This window comes from Cavia porcellus, unplaced genomic scaffold, assembly GCF_034190915.1.
Source record: "Cavia porcellus strain 051 isolate PalLab524CR breed Dunkin Hartley unplaced genomic scaffold, mCavPor4.1 scaffold_2, whole genome shotgun sequence".
Classification (NCBI taxonomy): Eukaryota; Metazoa; Chordata; class Mammalia; order Rodentia; family Caviidae; genus Cavia; species Cavia porcellus.
The window spans coordinates 31,594,552-31,613,908 of record NW_026947485.1 but is presented as its reverse complement, the minus strand read 5'-3'; the positions used below and the strand labels follow the sequence as shown (position 1 = coordinate 31,613,908).

The 19,357-nt window shown below is 40.4% G+C and overlaps 1 protein-coding gene across 6 annotated transcripts in view; it reads right to left on the bottom strand.

The window, feature by feature from the left end:
- Positions 1-19,357, bottom strand: part of Chn2 (chimerin 2) — a 270,609-nt gene that overhangs the window by 9,767 nt on the left and 241,485 nt on the right. For all 6 annotated transcript variants that reach the window (XM_063239995.1, XM_063240007.1, XM_063239992.1 and 3 more), the window contains 2 exons: positions 5,454-5,538; positions 1,372-1,545 (listed from right to left, as the gene is read on the bottom strand). In XM_063239995.1, the coding sequence (XP_063096065.1) occupies positions 1,372-1,545; positions 5,454-5,538 (259 nt within the window). The remainder of the gene's footprint in view (positions 1-1,371; positions 1,546-5,453; positions 5,539-19,357) is intronic.

The following is a 19,357-nucleotide window of genomic DNA, read 5'->3' as shown; positions in this document are numbered from 1 at the left end:
GAACAGATAAACTGAAGCAGAGTAAGTAACTTGCTTGAGGTCACGTTGGCAGTGGTGCCGTGCAGCTGAGAATGGGTCAGGTGACTTTTTTCCCAGCTGATTACTAGGTTCTACTTGCATGCTTGGTCCTCTAATGTCTGTAACTACAGTCCCTTTGCTATGTGACTCCTTTGGCATTAGCTCTGAGTTGTGCTATTCAGTCTATTCTATAGTTGTGCTACTGTATTCAATATTTACCAGTGCAGCATGGTTCTTGTCCTTAGCTATCCTCCCTAACTGCAGTGTTTCCCAAACAGCTGGGCCCCAGGCCACACTTGTCCTAACCCCTCATCCAGAGTTGGGACACCTCTCCATTCTTCTAAGCTAGTTAGCCTTTCCATCAGTTCCTTCACCAGATCCAAAGCATCCACCCAGTTCCTTTCTTTTCACTATGGAAGCCATTTTTTACAATGTGAGGTCACGTGAGTCATCCCTCTGTGAACAAGTCACTTTGGCTTTCATGCTACAGATAAAGTCATTTCCTATCTTGAGATAACAAAGCTTGAGATAACAAGCTATGACATCCCCCTTTGTTTTGTTTTGGAAAGAATAAGAGAGCTGGCTAGTGGGTAAATACCTGTGGAATGTATTAAGCCAACTTAGACCAATAATAGCAAAATATAAAATAATTATGGGTCAATTACACAAGCTACAGCCTGCAATCCAAGCTCTCCCCAGACAGATGTGTGTCATTGGACATTTGATGATGAAAAATTGCCAAATTAAAAAAAAAAAAGAAACTAAAGAAAAGGTAATACAAAGTATCTTTTTTTGGAAGGGGGAAATGTTTCTACCTTCCTTGCCACCTTGGTTTTTCATGCATTGATCTTTATACTCTTTTAACTGTGCATCTCAAATAAACAGAACAAAATTAGGGGTGAATTTTTATATGGTAGATAACTTGTGTTATCAATAATTTTAAATTATTTAATAGAAGCACATTTTAAGACCAATTCAAACCTGACCCCATCTTAACCTTAATTGTCCTCAGCTAAGATAAAATATCTTCCTTTGTGATTTCACAGTGTTCGGATATGTGTACCCACAATATATATTAATTTGCTCTTCTGATTTCCACACTATAGTAGAATTTCCTTAAGTTGAGAATGGTGACATTTATATCCTTTGTGTCTGGTACATATGCAATTACTCAGTAAACATTTAGGAAATGAAAGCTGATACTGCTGAAGGGATTCAGTCAACCTCTGTGTGCTTATTTATGTGTATATAGGTCATTTTCCCAACAAGAGTATTACTGTGAGTCAGTTTTTTGGCAATAATGAAAAGAAACCACAAATACTGTAATACTGTAGTAGGGAGTATTTTCCAAACCTCTTGCTTCAATTTCCCGAATGCATATGTCAACCACCATGGGTCTCTGAGTGTTGTGAGCTTTCACGAGAGTGGTGAGGTCACAACAGTACACCTTCTTGATCCTCTTGAGATCAGGCTGGCAGTCGTTGGGAACATGCTTGGAACACTGCTTGTGTACATTCAACCCACAATCTGTAAGCAAAGGAATCACATTAGCCTGGCCCAGTTCCTTTGTCAAAGTCCAATGCAAATTATATATTATCAGAAATAAAAATAGCAACATCCAAGGCTTTGGCAAAATCCATGCCATTTAGAAGTGATATATTCCACAAGGTGAGTATAAGATTCACTTCACTCACTAAACCTTTACAGAACTGCATTTTTCTTGTTAATTTTTCTCTTTTGATTGACCCTAAGAACAGGACATTTTGTTGAGAATGTTTTCCTTTTCAGGTTTAGAGTCCTTTGGGCCCACAGTAGGCTTTTACTTGGGTTTGGGCTCTCAGAAGTAGACATGGCTCATCCAGGGCTCTAGGATGCATGCTAGCTCATTTCTATAAGTTTTTGATGTTCCTCTGTGAAAGACATTGTTACTTTGGCTGCAGGAACCTCTAATCTTTGCTTCAAGGAACCTCTGAGTTCCTGCACCCTCTGCTTTTCCTGGAGAGTTGCTCATAGTTCCCAACCCCTTTTTACTTGCTGGACAGGTAAAAGAAGACATTTTCCCTTCTCCATGCCTTAGTTTGATATCTGTGGGTGGAATAAAGGTCTAATTGCACACCAGTGGAAGCGCCTGAGAGTTTATAACATAACAATGTCACATAATACGATGATTAGAATCATGATTTATAAAGCTTACAGCAAGATCCAAAGCTGAAAAGCAGTTTTTAAGTGCAGACAGCAGTTGTTGGCACACTTGTTAGCAATTGGAATGCACAGACAGAATTCTCTAAAAATAAAATGGCACAGTCTACATTTGAGAAAATAAAAATTTAACATTGCGTGTATCAAAGTTGATGTGCTTTTACTCAATTTCTTCTAATATTGTTTTTCCTAGCTATAAAGAACATTTTATACATATACCATGCATTTACAATAATGAATATTATTGCTAGCTGCTTTACAAAAAAGCACCAGTCATACCAGAGATTTGAGAGAGGATCTAACTGTCATAAAATCGTCATTATTTCTGAGGAATTTTCAGGTAATATTTCCTGGCTGAATTCTCTTTATATTTCTTCCAAGGATCAAAACAAGTTCTGATATGTTTTAGCCTTATCAACATGATAAATTCTACAAAATCCAAGTAGAATTAATGTTTTGAAAGATCTACTTGGTGAGTGTAAATTTTGGCTAACCGTCCTAAATAGAACTGGCAGGTGTCTTTGCTTGGATCCTCTTTTATAAAATGGGACTCATAACAGCATCTACCTTGTAGGATGAGCACAAAGACCCAATTTAGTTGTGCTTGGCACAATATCTGAAATATGGGAAGTACTATAATAAAGTGTTGTCATATAAAATAAGTAACACACTTGGTGACAGAAAATATTGAGGCCTGCTTAGATATTGAGTCATTTCATTGGTAATTTTAAATTGTGTCTTACAACCTTTATTTAAAAATTCCTGTAAGATTATAGTAAATATGCATACCAAAATTTACTGTTTTGCTTATTTTTAAGTGTTCATTAAATTCATTAATGTCATTGTACAGCCATTACCACCCTCTGTCTCCAGAGACATTTTTCATTTTGCAAAACCGACACTTTATACCCATTAGAACAGAAACCTCTCAGGCCTCCCCTGGTCACCATTGTGCTTTCTGACGCTATGAAGTCAACTTCTCTGGGAATCTCATAGGAGTGAGTCATACTGTACTTGTACTTTTGTGACTGGCTTATTTCCCTCAGTACAATAACCCTCAAGGGTCATCCATGTGATATCATGTGTTAGAATTTCTTTTTAAAAATTTATATATTTTTAGATATGCTCTAGAATCACAGGTAAGAGGTTCTATTGGTGTTACAACAGATCGTATTCCTTCACTTTTGCCTGCATGGTCCAGAAGTTCTTGAATTTCTTCCCTTTATAAGGCTGAATAATATTCCACTATACGTCTCATCATATTTGTTTATGCATTCATCTACTAGTAGACACTTGGGTTGCTTCTATTTTTCAGATATAATAAATAACACAGAATGGAGGACATGGATAAGCAAATTTCTATTGGAATTCTGTTTTCAGTTTTTTTGGACATATATATGGAATTCTTGGATAATATTATAGTTCTATTTTTAATTTTCTTAAAAATGTCATTTTTAAGATCTGAAGCAATAATATGTTTATCCATACAGAGCTAAATACTGGTATCTTATTAAATTAACATGCTTTGTAATAAGTGTAAAAATATTTATCTTTTACAAATTAATAGAATTTCATGTGCTGCAAATAGTCTAGAGCATTGAAAAAGTTAAAATATGGAGAACCAAGAGCAATGATATCTTTTCTTAATCTTTGATAATTATTTTTCAGCCTTCCTGCTCTTGGAAGGAAATGCAGGCTCAAAAAGTAGCTATTGGAGAGAAGTAACAAAACAAATCAAAACAAAAAAAGAAGGCTTACATGGGTTTTATTTTTAAAAACAGAAAAAAAAAATCCCAAAACCCTTTCACCCCAGAGAAACTTGCTGATCACAGCTAATGTGATGTTCAGAGTTTTGTTCTCATAATATTGACTTTGGACCAATTTTTCGCTGAAATTGAATAATACCAGCAATATGGGATATTTTTGGTACGCATAATCTGGACAGGCTGAATTGATGACCATTGAAAAATTCAGGTACTCAGTCACGGTATGCAATGGTTGAGCCATGAGATATTTCCTAGCAAATCAGTCTTGTGTATTAATTAGGGTATCTGGATACTTCTAGAGAGGCTGCCTCTCAGCCTGAGTTTGGTACCTGTCTCAGGGACCTGTGATGGGGAAGAAGACTCATCCAGTGCTCATGAGAATCCTTGACTCATAGTGCAACTAACAAAGCCCCTTGTAAGCAGAAAGCATGGAGGCTGTATAACTCTGTGACCCAAAACAAGCGACACGAGAGTGATGATCATCTTAATGTAAAATCACATTAGCTGATTTTATTTTAAATGCTTCACAATAATTATTTTTAAAATGCTACTCTACAAAGGAGGAAATCAATCCAGGAATTGGTGAGAACCTCATCAATATCAGAGGCGGCTATTTTTGCTTCTAGCACAACAGCTTGCCAGAAAAACCAAACCAAAAAAACAAGGCAGGATGAACTAGGAAGCCCAGTTAATATATTATTTTGACAACCCTTCGTCATTTTGCTCAGTGCACGTTAAGAATGTGTTCTTTGTGTGTTAGTAATGGATGTGTGTGCAGAGATCTACGTGGAACAGCAGTAAGAATTTGAAAATAAGTGATTCTCAAAGTAAGGTGGGTGGTTTCACTGCTGACCTGATGCCAGAAAAATGTTGAGTGTGGACTCTGGAGTCCCACTGCCTTTGAATCAGCGCTCTGTGACTTACTATGCAGCCAAAGGCAATTAACAATTATCTCTGAGACTCCATTTCCTTTTTCATTTAATGGGAAATAACTGCATCTTCCCTAAGGTCTGTTAGTGAGGCTGAATAGTTTGATAAATAGAAAGTGCTTAGCCTGGTGCCTGTGGCAAGTGTTCACCATTATTATTATTGTTATTATTATTATTATTATTATTATTATATGAATTTTCAATGTCTGCCTTTTGTAGTAAGATGGAATGGGCAAGGAGTGTGGCTTTTCCACCTATAGAATTTCACTAGAACTGATTTTTTTTTTTTTAAGTCCACTACTGACTATTTGGGAGGGCAAGCAGGTCTTAAGAAAATATAATTGCATACTTATTTTTGAATTTCTTTCCTTTCATAAACATGAAATACTTTTTGTTGTTGTTTGCAAACACTTGGCATCTCTGTTAAGCAGAGACTTTCACATTCATCTGGGCAGAGTCCTCATCTCTGGAAAGATGCACCCTAGTTCAATGTAGAGCACTCTAGACATTTCAAACAGGAGAAAGAAAGTTTCACATCTACCTGAGCACCGGACTCCCTGTGCGATGAGTCCCCACATGAAATTGGCACAGTATTCACACCAGTGTGGGCCTCGGAACGTGTGGACCTGTGCTCCAAAAAGAAGCAAAGTGTCAGAAAATGCAGTTATATGGGGGTGGGTGACTGAACATGAAACACACAAGTAAAGTTAACAAACACGGGCCTTAGCAGGAGTGGCGCCTCCCCGGGCCCTTTCCTGTCAGAGAGGCAGAGTTCTAAACAGACCTGGAGCAAACAGAGATGTACGTTGATCTTTGAAATTCTCCATGCATCCACCATGCCCCAGTCAAAAAGGAATATAGAGAAACAATGAGCTTACTGGGACATGCCATCAGTGAAAGAATGTGATGCTCACACCCCCAAGCAGTGTGCACAAACTCAAGCTAGTCCAAGCTGATTGTTACAACCTACATTTAGCTTTGCAAGTCTTGAAAGGCAGAAAACTCAATTACTGCGATCTTTTAATTGAAGTTGCTCCATCTATGTGTAGTGTATCCAGGCAGGTATAAATAGGACATGATTATGGCATAATTAAAAGATCCAAGGCTTTGAGCCACTTCCAAAGACAGACATTTAAGTAATGTTAAGAACTCAGCTGAAATCACAGACTACCAATGGAATTGCCTTCTCCAGAGACAGGGTCGGCATTCAGCAGACCCTGGGTTGGCTTTTTGGGGAGTAAGCTGAAAGTCCCTCCAGGTTGGTTGCAGGACTGCTCTCATTGGTGCCCCCAGACAGTTGTTCCAGTTATCACATGGGAGGGCAGTCTTTGATACCCCGATATAGGTCTTCCTGTGATAAGGTCATGCATCAAGTCATAAGTGAGAAACAAAGCAAAATAAAAATAATTGGTCTGAAAAAACTTCAAGATGCAGAAGTGGGGGATTCCTTTGATTGTAAATGTGACCGTGGCAGGCCAAAAAGCATTGCAGAAGTGTATCAGAGGCATACAAATCTACATGAAAAAGTTTACAAAATTAAAATCAAGTTTTACAAAATTAAAATAAGATATTATCTAAAGTGCTTAAGAGCTTTAAACCTTAACGAAAGAAAGAAATGCAGACAATGTTTTTCAAACAGATCAGGAGGCCTATCTACAACTTTGTAACACCAAAATTGGTTTGACAAATATGGTCACTATTTGACCACATTTATTACATTATTTCAGCTCAATTTAAGGAAAAATAGCATCACTGTGATCTCCTTGTTTATGCAGCCTAGTTCTTGGATGGATATAAAATAGCAAACAAGACAAAGCTGGTTCCCTACTAATGGAACTCTCAGGTGAGCAAAGATAGAGAAGGAAAGCAAGCTGATCAATTAAAAAGAGCAACTGATAACCATGTTTCTGTGTAATAAAACTAAATTAGAATCATCTACTGGTATTTTAGCTTATCACATGCAAATCACTTATTATACAGTTCGAAAAACATGCTGATAAAAATAACCCTCTCAAAACTGTGTTTTATATAAATCAAGAAATGTCCCGAGTCGATATGGCTCCAACACATAACAACGCTCACTTAGCAGAAATGTAGAGAATCCATCCCAGGAGCGCTTGCATTCTCACAGGCACAAATGCCACGATTCATCTAGAGGCCCAGAGACTGGACTTAACAAAAGAACTCCTCATAAAGTGTCTTATTAAAAGTCAAATATTTTCTAAATTCAGCAGTACTTAATATTTTCCTAGAAATGTTCTAATGTGAGAGTTCATTTTGATAATAAATTCTGTTAAAACTATAGTATTGAAATTTCTGTATCTATTAAATATAATAGAAATATATCAAATATAATTGAAAAGAGAAAAGTAATGAAACCAGTAAAAATTAAGACAGGAGAAAGAAGAAGCAACTAAAAACAGTGGATATAATTTTAAAAAATCCTTTACAGTGTTGCCTGGTAAGTACAAGTTCCTAAGTTTGATTCCAGATTACAAAAAAAAAAAAAAAAAAAAAAAATCCTTAAGGTTCTACAAATGATTTTAACTCATTAAAAGAAAGAGATTTTTCAAGTCGTTTTCAAAATCTTTACAAAAAACATTTAAAACATAATGAGAGAACCATTTTAAGTAAAAACACATTTAGCAAATGCTAGCCAAGAGATCAAATACACATAATTTGATTGTTATTGATAAATGTGATCATAACATGGACATTAATTTTTTACCACAGAAACTAAGTAACTTCAAGCTTTTACATATATGAGCCATGGTTTCAAAAAATATAAAGAAGAAATGGAAAGAATTTCAAAGGGAAATTGACAAATCCATAATCATAATGATTTTAACACCAAACTAACAAATCAAACAGCTAGAGTTAATATACTGACTAGGAAAGGCACTTCAGATCCAGCGCACATCCTTTTCAAAAACGCTTGGAACATTTACATAGGCTGACTGCAAATCAAGCCTCAAAATATACAGCAGACTTGACATTGTATTACTGAATTTTAACTACAGTGCAATAAAGTACAATAAACAATAATAGATTGCCAAGTCCCAGTATGTTGTAGCAATACATTTGGTACCAGTGGGACACAGCAGAAAGGTCGGAAACCAAATTACACATAAACAGAAAGTGAGGACGTCTAGAAAGGGGCTTATAAGTTAGTGGAGGAAGGGTGTTGAGAGATGAATCATTCCCTATTTTATTTAGGGCTCTCTGCCTTTCCATCACCTCACTCTTTCCTCATTTATCTGATACATATGCGCTGACTGCCACTTTAAAGCTGACCTTGTACCCCTCTTTGGACAGACCAAGTTGAGAGAGATCACAGTACCACAGTCTGCAGACATTCAAGAATCTCAGTGTCTGTTAGAATAAGTGGGCAAAAGGTGATACAACAGAACATGTAGGAGATCCTCTAGTACGATAAAGGACAGACTAATATCTTCTTCCCAGAAAGTCAGCGGAAGTGATTTTGAACTAGGTTTTGAAGGATGGAAAGAAGTTCACTAGACTGGAAAAGATGAACTGGTAACAAGCAGTGGTGTTGACGGGGGAGCAAATGACTCGGGAACACAACCACGGGTGAATGAGATTGATAAAAGCTCTTTCACATATGCTAATCACGGATTTTCTAAAATTGCACTTTTGGTTATATTTTTAAAAAATAATTGAGCGCATAAAAATTGCATTCAATGCAATGTTAGTTCTGCCCACCATTACCCACATCCTTTCCTGAAAAGCATCCCCACTGCCTTTGGTCTTATTTCTGCAGCCAAAAAAAGTACTGGTAGCTATCATCAGCCACCAAGTCACTCCAAGTTTCCCTGCTGAGCCCCAAAGAAATAATACAAAATGGGAACAGAGGGGAACATAAAGTTAGTTAAACATTATTTTTGGCCCCCTTCCTAATTTCCTTTCTGGGATGGGTCATTGTTTATTTTATTTTCATGACCAAAATATTGTTCAGTTTTCTTCTTCATCCCCAAGACAGTCTTGAATAACAGATCCCATGAGAAATGTCCAAGGCGCCCTCTGAGCCCATCTGATTTGGAATTGCCTTTATCGTATTTGTTCTCGCAAAGAAATGCCCCATATCTTAAGTCACCGACTAGTTTTTTTTAAAATGAAGTTTATTGATTTTCAAGAATATGTTTTTAGAGAAAGAACATTTTAACAAACTTTAGAGCAGTAACTAAAATACCCCAGACAGGAAGAAAATACTCCAGACAGGAAGAATGTCTGTCCCAGACTATTATGCTGGGCATGGTCTGCCTGGAATTAAAACACACACACACACACACACACACACACACACACACACACACACCCCAAACAAAAGTCAGGGGATAAGGTATGTTTGACAAACGGCTCAGGAATGGTCATTTCCTAAAAACAAGTCAGAAGAGTTGTCAAAAAAAAAAAAAAATCCCCAGTGTATGGCAAGTACCCACGACTTGGCTCTTTCTAAATGAACAGGATGTTATTTGTCTCGCATCTGCTGAATCTGGAAGGCAGTATTCTCTAGCGGGTTTTGTAACAAATATGTTTTGATGGGTCAGTGCAGACACCACACAAATACACTATCAGCTTATCCCAGGACACACGGTGAGAAAGTGTTATTTATGATGTGTTGCGGTTGATAATTTTTGCTTTTTCTCAACAGTTTACATTAGGGAATCTTGACCTTGCCATGGCTAACATTTTGAGCCAGAAAATTTTTGGTTGTGTGTATGGGAGTGGGTGGCTGTCTTGTGTAACCTAGGATGCTTTGTGGCTTCCCTGGCTCCTATCCACTAGATGCCAGTAGCACCCCTTAGTGGGGACAAACCAGAAATGTCTGCAGATGCTGCCACATGTCCCCTCCCTCTCATGTGTGTGCAGAAAGTATCCTGGACTGAGAATCATTGTTACAGCATGAAACTGTATTGCTTCAGTGTGTTATTTTGATCATTCATATTAAAAATGAGAATTTGATTCTTCTGCTTTGTTTTGAAAAGCACTCTTTGGGTGAAAGGCAGAATTCTTGGCTACTTTATGTATATAGAAGAGGGGTCTGGAGATGATAAAAGATACTTCCGGCTACAAGGTGCTGTGTTGGGGGATCGTTTAGCTCTTTCCTGCAGTTCACTGTGGGGTAAGAGGCAGGTAGCTTGTCATCAGTCACTCCAAAGGCCAGCAGCATAGTCAAGGCCCCCAACTGTCTGGTGAGCGTTTCTTCTGTAAACTACTGTTTCCCACAATCATGTGCCATTTAACTCACTTGGGAAATTAGATTAAACTTTGGACTTTCCTGCTCTTAGAGGATCAGATGAAATACTGACCTGGAAGTGAACCTTTTCAGATATAACCAAACCTCAGAGGGGAATTCTTCCATCCGAAACAGAGACTCTGTGTCTGTCCCCTCTGCCAGGCCTGCAGAGCAGCTGCTGCGGAAGGGTTCTGCACGGTGGCAGCATGGAGCCTTGGGCGGTCCACAGCAGCTGCTCTAGTGCGTTTAAAATGGGATTCAGGACATGATCCAAAGGTAAAGTTCAAGAAAGGCTCCATAGACTTTTCTTGTTTGACAAAGCTACTGAAGACTGATGACAAACTCCTTCAGGAAGCTCCCAGTCACAAGCTTTGTATCTTAGCTGTGGTCTCTGGGAGACTGAAGACCCACAGTTCCCTCAGGCACAGAGTTCAGTAATTTACTCCAGCACATACCAAGGGGGAGACATCCCAGCTCCTGGAACAGATGTGTGAATAAACCCCATCAATTATATACTGGAGTAATAAAAGGTTTAGACTAAAAAATAGGATTGAATTTCCAAAATATTAATTGGCATAGAGTTTTTTCTGGAATTATCTCATGGCATAAAATGAGATACTCCTACTGTATTTAATTTCCACTCAGGTTTAAGGGATTATTGCCACAATTATTTCAACACATTCTCACTCAAAGACTTTCTGTGTCTTTTTGCTCCCTATGGCAACATGGATCAGCCGCAGTACCAGTATATAAGGATGGATAACTCTGCTGTGGGGCTGTCCTGGCCATTGTTGAATGTATAGTTTTTTCCCTCTCCTGAATGCTACTAGTGGTCCTGTGGGAACAAACAAAAAATGTCTCCAGACTGCCAAATGTTCCCCACAGGGCAAAATCACCCTAACGGAGAACCTCTCAGCAGAGAAACAGTCACATTCTCACATCATCACTGTCATTCTGATACCTGGCACAGAATCAGCTCACAGTCTATATCTGAAGAGTGAAGAAACGAATGGTTGAATAGCTTCTTTCTCTTATAATCTTTGAAAAGATCCCACTAATATTTACAATTATCACTGGCACGCACACCCAGACACACACACATACACACACCCTGCCCCAAGCACAAAAGGCATATTTTTCTGGCCTGAAAACACCAGAATCAGGCATTCAATGATTTAGAATAGCCCCTTTGGATTATGTGCTTTTTGGGCAAAAACAAACCATAGAGCATTTGTTACGGATCAGATGCTTAAGCAGATGATTGACATTTATGGAGTTACTTGGCCAAGCTATCTCCTTGATGTGTGGTCTAAAGCAGGTGTCTCAGTAGGATCTGCATCAAATCCTCCTGGGTTCTGCTGGTTTAGAAACAAGCTTGTGAAGAGAGGGTCCCAATACATACATAGAGATAAACTGAGGATATCCTCATATGAGGACTCCTCCAAAAGTTGTTTCTGCACTTGATTAAAATGCCTGCCATAACACAATTCCTTTGGAGGAAAGTATCATGCTATCAGGTCTCAAAGGGACTCATCTGAGACAGAACCACTAGATCAATCTTGGATGTACACAGATGACAAAAAGCCTCCATTTTCACGAACAAGTTCTTTTTGAGGCAAGCAGGCACTATTATGGGTTGGATCTTAAGTTTCCCCTAAAGGTTCATGTGCTGAAGCCTTGGTACCCAGTACTGGTGTTACTGGGGCAGTGGGATCTTTAGGAGGTGTGGCCTAGTTTAAGTAAGCAGGTCATTGGGGGTACTGCTGAAGGAGATATTGGGGTCCTTGTCTTTTGTTTCTTTTTGCTTTTTGGTCACCACGAGGTGAGCAGTTTTGTTTTGCTAGGTGCCCCCCCACCATGGTGTTTTGCCTCGCCACAGACCCAAAAGCAATAGGGCCAAGTGACCATGACTGAAACTTATGAAACCATGAGCCAAACTGAAATTTTCCCAGTTTTACTTTGATTTTCTTAAGTATTTTGTGACGCTGATAGAAAGCTGACTAATGCATGTACTATCTGTGGAGCAATAATAAATTTTGATGAGTCACAGAGATGTAAGAAATGGCCTTTGAGTAACTTACTGGCAATCAGCTAATCTTTCAAATTAGGTGTTATGTGCAGCTCATCAGCAGAAGGTAAACCTTGGAGGAAGAAAGTGGAGGAGAAGCTCGGATCTGAATATCAGACTTTGCAGGTCTTAGGAGGGGGGCAATGAAGTAACTTAGGACACAGAAGCACCAGAAGCAAGAGAAAGTGCCTGGGGTTGAGGGTGAGGGGGTTTTCCAGAGCCAAATCTCACTTGCTTCCTAGTTTTGTGGAAGACTAATTCTGGCTCTAAAGTCACACAATAGTGAAGGTTGCATTTGATAAAGGACAACCCTGGAAGAGGGGGCTCCTTCTTAGATCTACAAAATGACAAAAACTAAGTTTAACTGTAGAACACCTGTGCTTACAGTAGTCAAAAATAATAATATCTGGGCTTACAGTAACTGTGATTTCCTTACAACAGAACTTAATGGAAAAAAGGGGACTCTAATGTAAGCTACAGGGAACCTCTTTAAACAAGGAGAAAGAATCAGAGCTTTTGTTCATGTTTGGGCACCATCCAGCCTTAAGCATCCCACAGCCTCCCCTGAGTAGGGTTTACAGGTGTGAGGTTCCTGGCCAGCATCACCTGAGCAGGACTGCACCTGGCCCAAGCCAGGCCACTGTGCGTCTTTTCCTGGGAATTTGGAATTGGGATTTTATCACTGGTATTGTAGCACATGAGCCAAGAACTTATCATCAGCCATATTCTGGAGACCACGGGGACTAAGATTTTTCAGTCTAGAGAGAGAATAAAGAAGCTGATGTGCAGACTGCACAGAAGAGTGGACACAGAGGCACCAGCTGGAGAGGGCAGGAGGGGAAGAGAAAAAGGGAGAGAGGGTCTGGAAGGAAGGAGGGGCGAGAGAAGAAGGGAGAGAAGGGAGAGGAGAGAAACATGAGGAATGGAGAGAGAGGGAGACAGGGTGTTAAAGAGAGGGAGAAGGAGGGAAGGAGCAAGAGGAGAAAGAATGAGGAAGGGAGGGAAAAAAGGAGAGAAAGCAGGTGGGGAAGTTCCTTTTCTTCCCTGCCTGAATAGTCCCTGGAGTGCAACGCGTCTCTCCTGTATCACAATCTTATTTAATTTCCAGGGTTTCTGGTTCTTGCGGTGGAGCCAGGCCATCGTGGGACCTAGATAAAATGACTCTTCACAGCCATCTGGGTGCAGGAGCCACGCTTCCTCTACAAAGGCTGAACTGCTCCGGTCTCACCTTGAGGCCCTTGTTGATATTCACGAGTATGGGCTTGGCCTTGCCTTTGAGTTGCTCCATCCAGACTTATTTTAGCCCAAACAGAAATTTCTTACTATTAAACAAAATAAAGCCTACAAGTACTTCTGCTCTGGCCAAAGTGCAGGTATGATATCACCCAGTTCCTGCTGCCCAGGCAGACAGGAGTGAGGTCAGGATGGACAGGCAAGGGTGCTGGGCAAGTGTGAGCTGGACCAGCACACAAGTGGGATGATAGGTGGACACATTTTTATCTGGTCAAGGAGGGAGAGGAAAGAGGCATGCACGCAAGGAGCAAACACAGCTTGTCCCAAAGCAAATGACTGATAAGAATGCAAAGACCAGTGACAGGCACAGAAATCATAAAGGCGTCACAAAACCCCAAATAGAAGTGGTGTTACCATAGCCTACACAGGTTTATTAGCGGTTAGCCCTAGAGCAGACTCTGAGCTTCTAGTCCTGACCCCAGAAATGCTATGGATGTGCAGGCATTTGAGGGTGCATGTTGTAAGAGCACACGTGATGGGATGTGGCATGGGGCCAGCGTGAGGCTGTGATGCCCTCATCATCAGGACATAGAAAAGCAAGTAGGAAACCATTTTACTTATGGCTCAGTGGGGCAGGCCACCAAGCCAACAGAAGTAAACTGAGGCACACGGCCCTCCATCAGACACTGAGGAGCACTGCACAGGCAGCACCCCGAGCTAGATGGGGACTTGCAGCTCGCCTGATTTGCCTTACCAGGGTCTCCATCTCAACAGAACAGTCTGATGACCTTGGAAAGGGCTGGGCACTTGGAAGGTAGTACAAGTACACAAAATACACAATCTACACATAAGAACAAACCGTGGTACGAGGGGTTTCTTCTCTTCATGAAAAAATATTTAGGAAAGATGAGAAAGCAGGAATGACCAATGACTGCTCACATGCAGGGAGTCCATCAGCATGACAGCCTGTGTGGGCCAGGCTAGTTCTCTGCCTCTGTCTGCAGCCAGGTAACCAGACAGAAATCGCTGCCCTGGGGTGTCCCCCGGGGCCAGGGGAAGGCAGACTACTAGGAAACATATCCAGCAGTCAATGACCCTGCTTGTGGAGAAAAGAGGTGTGGCACAGAATGGGGGCCGCACCTGGGAGGTGGGTCAGGCTGGTCTGCCCTTGAACTTTAGAAATTTCTAGGTCTCGGCCCTCCATCCTTATTTCATGCAGAAGGAGGGAGGGTATCTTGGAACCTGTGGGGGAGAATTGGGTGGCAGAGGGATGTGGACGCAGTGCAGAGAGGGCAGGCTGAGGCCTCCAGAAGGCTTTGGTGAGCCCATGCCTAATGAACATGAGCCCCCTCTGCCCCATGGTCTCTGCTCTGCACTCTGTTCACACCTAGCTCATTTTGGGCTCTGAGTCTTCTTTTGGGTGGCTTATACCACCCAGATACTCTTCAATTTGTATACTTCAAGTTTATTTATTTCCTTATCAGGGTGGGGCTCATTCCTAGTCCCTCATGAGCCTCTGTTAAGGGTGAAGACAGCCAGGCTGCTTCCTCCACTGGTCCTGGCACCAGCGGGCGCCTCCATTGGAATGCCCGTGGAAATGGGGTCTTCATGATGCCTGTTCTATATCCATCACCCTGGGCAGCTTCTGGGCTGTGGCTGTACAGTCACATGCAGCCCTGCACTGAGAAGGAGCCATCCTTGGCTTAATGCTCTGATGTCACAGTCTTGAAATTCTCTGTAATATTTAACCAGGGATATCTCATTTACATTTTGCACTGGGCCCCATTAATTACATAGCCAGTCTCGCGTCACTGAGTATATTAATGAGAACTAATAGCTACACCATAGTTCACTAAAGTATATATTCTCTAAATATGAATCAACCAAAACAAAGAGGTATTTCTGATTTACTACTAAAAATGGAAGGTAACTAGGTATTTTAAAGATTCTTGATGCTCTTACTATATTTCTCTTCATGAAAAAAAAATACTTAGGAAAAATTAGAAGCCAGGAATGACCAAATTTCATCAATTTCTATCACAGCAATGAAGCATTAACAATACCAACAACAACAAAAATCAACGAAACTTTTCTTGAAGTCACAGGCCATGTCTGGACCAAGGGACTGGCACTTAGCAATTAGATTAGAACGTTTTTTAGGGTTGACACAAAACCCTTTGATAAAGTAGTGAACTTTAACTCACAGTTCTGATGATGTCTCCTTTGGGATAAAGCTAGAAATCCTTCCGATTAAAGGCTTCTGAGACTATCAAATCAGTCCTAGTCCTGGGCTGAAATGTGTTCCCCCAGAAAAACACACTCACATCCTCACCTGTGGGCTCTATTAATATGGCCTCATAGAAATAGGGTCCTTGAGGACACAATTAAAACAAGGTCATCTGGGAGTAGGGTAGACCCCGAGTCTAAATGGTAATGAGCCTATAACTCTATGCGATTTGAGTCAGACCTAGAGAGGAAATGATGGAGTGAAGATGGAGGCAGAAGCTGCAGTGATGTTATCTGCCCGCAGTGCAGACAAAGGAGCTTCCCAGATTCCCAGTCATCACCAGAAGGTGGGGACGAGACATGGGAGAACTACAGAACCTTTAGAAGGAAGCACCCCAGCCCATTCCTTGGCTTCACATGGTTAGCCTCAAAATCTGTGAGAATATAAAAATTTATTTTTTAAACCACCAAGTTTGTGATCAATCATTATGACAGCCAATTAATATAGTCTCTGTCTGTCTCTAGCTATCTAAATTTTTTTTTAATTGGGAGAAGGGAGAGATACACATATAAATAATAAAATAATAATAGATGTCAATCATGAATACTTGTTATAAGGTGCCATAGATGAGGATAAGTAATTTGCAGTTGTTCTTTAAACCTCATAGTATTTCCATTTTGCCGATGAGGAAACTGAGCTTAAGGAACTCACATCTTTACTAAAGGTCATGGGTTGTTAAGAATGCTAAGCCGGCTACAGCAACCTGCCAAGATTGGACAGGAACAACAGCCAATCAGATTGTTGGGCTGTGGGTTTGCCGTTCCAGATATTTTTAAGAGCTCAGCCACACGATGTTATTGGGGTAGTCCATTAAAAGAGACTGTTCCATCTTCAGGAGAGTGCCTCTTTCAGTCAGATAGGAGAATAGAGTTGTAATTGTAAAAGGATTGAATAGTGGAGTGGTTTTTCTATTGACAATTTTCATTTTAGAGAGCAGCCTACTAATTTCACCATTCCTTCAATAAATACCTCTTCAAGGGTGCCCAGTAGGTACAAGTAACCCTAAAATATTCAGGCCTACTATAAGCATTAAGTTGCATCAGTATAATGTTTTAAAAGGACTGTGCATAATTATTACAGAAAGTGAAGCATAACTGTAGTTTGGATTCAAAAGCATTTATTCTGGCTCAATTTGGGTTTGTCCTAGATGTGCTTGTTTGAAAAGCAGCACAGTACATATGAACTGTACATAGGAGCAGCCTCTCCCACTTTTCTTAATGAAGTTCTTGGATAGAATAAGGAAGAAGACCTTGTACTAGTGGAACAGACTGACTAAGGGAAAAATTCTTCTCGTGGGGTGAGACCTCTGGCTCTTCTGGCATATGTGAACTTCAGGAGTGTGTATGGGAAGAGTGTGGATGGGAGCTAGTAAAGCATATTTGTTGGCAAGCATAAAAATATGAACATTCATTCTTCTTATTGAACACTTACTCTATGGAGGACATAATATCTTCAGGTAACAACCTGAATACAAATCAAGAAAGTTCCAGAATAAAAACTATTAGAAATTCACATAAATAAAAAGCTAATGTAAAATGAAGATGTAAAACACAGTCCTCAAGCAAATTGGTGGGACCTCTGTATGAGATTTTTTTCCTTTGGTGGTGGCTTGTTACTAAAACTCCACTGTTGTTAATTATAGCACAGACTTGCTTTTAGAATATTCTTCCAAAGCCCATACAAAGTTTCCACTTTCTGTTCATTGAGGGTGAAGAGAAAGCAAAACGATGGAGTAGAAGGGGCCAGGAATGACAAAGGGAACGCCTCTGCTGGTCCCAGCCACTCATTCTTAGTGGACAGTGGCACGGACAGTACCATTCAAAGCCACAAGCTACACCAGGGTTTGGCAAGTTTCAGACGCCTATTTAAAACATGGAGAGACACGCTCCTGCCTGGTTTATGTGTCTTCTTCTTGGCTAGCAGGCCTACTCTGAGCCTTTCCTTCTCCCAATAGCTGAAGTTAGAAGAAGGCACACTGAATAGATTCTGAGTTCTTAAGCCAACATTTAAAAAGCTGCTGGTGCTTTCTAAGGACACATATTTAAGACATCACATTAATGAAAGCAATATTTAAGAAATAAGATTCAACTATCTTTTTGTTTTAAAATGCCTTAAGAGTAATTTCCCATCAGAGATATAAGACATAAAAAACCCCTGACAATCCACTAAATATACACATGTGCTTTTAACCTCAGCTCAGACACAGGATGTAGAGGGAGAATCTATTCCATGAAAACTTTATAGTAAGGCATAATTTTGATTAAATCTTAAAGAAGAACCAATTGTAATTTTTGAGAAACAGGAAAAGGATTTACAAGTCCAAGAAGATCCACCCTCTCACCCAAGTTAGTGCATCCACAGGAAGCAAAAGAATCAGAGATTTCTGCCAAAAGTCAGAAAAACACTTTTTTAAGGTAAAAAGGTTAATGAGGATGGAAGTACAAAACAGGAAGAACAAAAAAAGTCCCTAGACTTTATATACTCCAAATTAGATCTGTCACATTCCATGATGGGAGAGACATCAAGAATCTTGAGATGGAAGAAGACCTATACAATGCAATTGTTTATCCCAGTGCTAAATACGCGTAGGGCTGAATCATTCCACCCCTGGGTTCAAGGACAGCATGCAAACGCCTGAAACCCTTGCTTTCTAAAAACAGAAGTGGGAAACAGATCGAGCTAACACAAATGTGTATTTGATTGATGCGCACTTGTTCTCAGCAAGAAAACTGGTTTCCTTTTTTGTCTCTGACCAAGGATTACCTATTTCCAACAGTCATTTGGACTATTGACCCTAATGAAAATTGGAGTTAAAGAAAGATGGTTATTCACATTTTGCATCTCCTGCTTATTTTTTAATTCCTGGATCCTTTAACTCTAATTTCTCCCATTTCCAAAGCATCTGCTCTTTTGCTGAGGTAAATCTCCAGCTCTAGCCTGTCTAGCCTTTCCTCCTCTCAGAGTTTCCCGTTAGGCATCAGATTCCCTTACAAGCCCCTCCCGGACAACACGGGTGGGTGGGGTGAAGGAAACAGGCCATCATTTTCCGATAAAAGGTCAGATCTGCAGTGCTGGTCTGAAGTAGAGATAATAGTCTTCCCCACTTGTAAATCCACATGGGAAAATCCATTTAACCTCCCACCAGGTCATCCTATCTTTTGTTTGGTCTGGAGAAGAGGATCCAGCCTGGCCAGGCTTAGAGAGAGCCCTGTGCACAGAGCACACACAAAAGGCACTGGATGGGAGCTCTTGTCCCTGTTTGCTTTCACAGCTGTCTACACACAAATGAAGGGAGTTAGCATCGCTGAAAACAAAAGACAAAACACAAAATCTGAAACCGGCAACTGTTCTCTCTTGGTCAGGAACAGCAATACTCTTTTATAGCTACTCTGAGTGGAAAAGTACTGCTGGCCTTTCACCGGGCTTCTGTAAATGCCACAGATCGGGCAGGCCCTGTCGTCGTCCCCCCTCCCTGCCCACTGGACATGGGAGATGAAGAGGAAATAGGCCTAATTCTTGAGAATTGTCAATATCATGTAGGTGTTTCCAGGCACAAGGATAAAACCCAATGTCTTCTAAAGACTCCATTTGGATAAGATA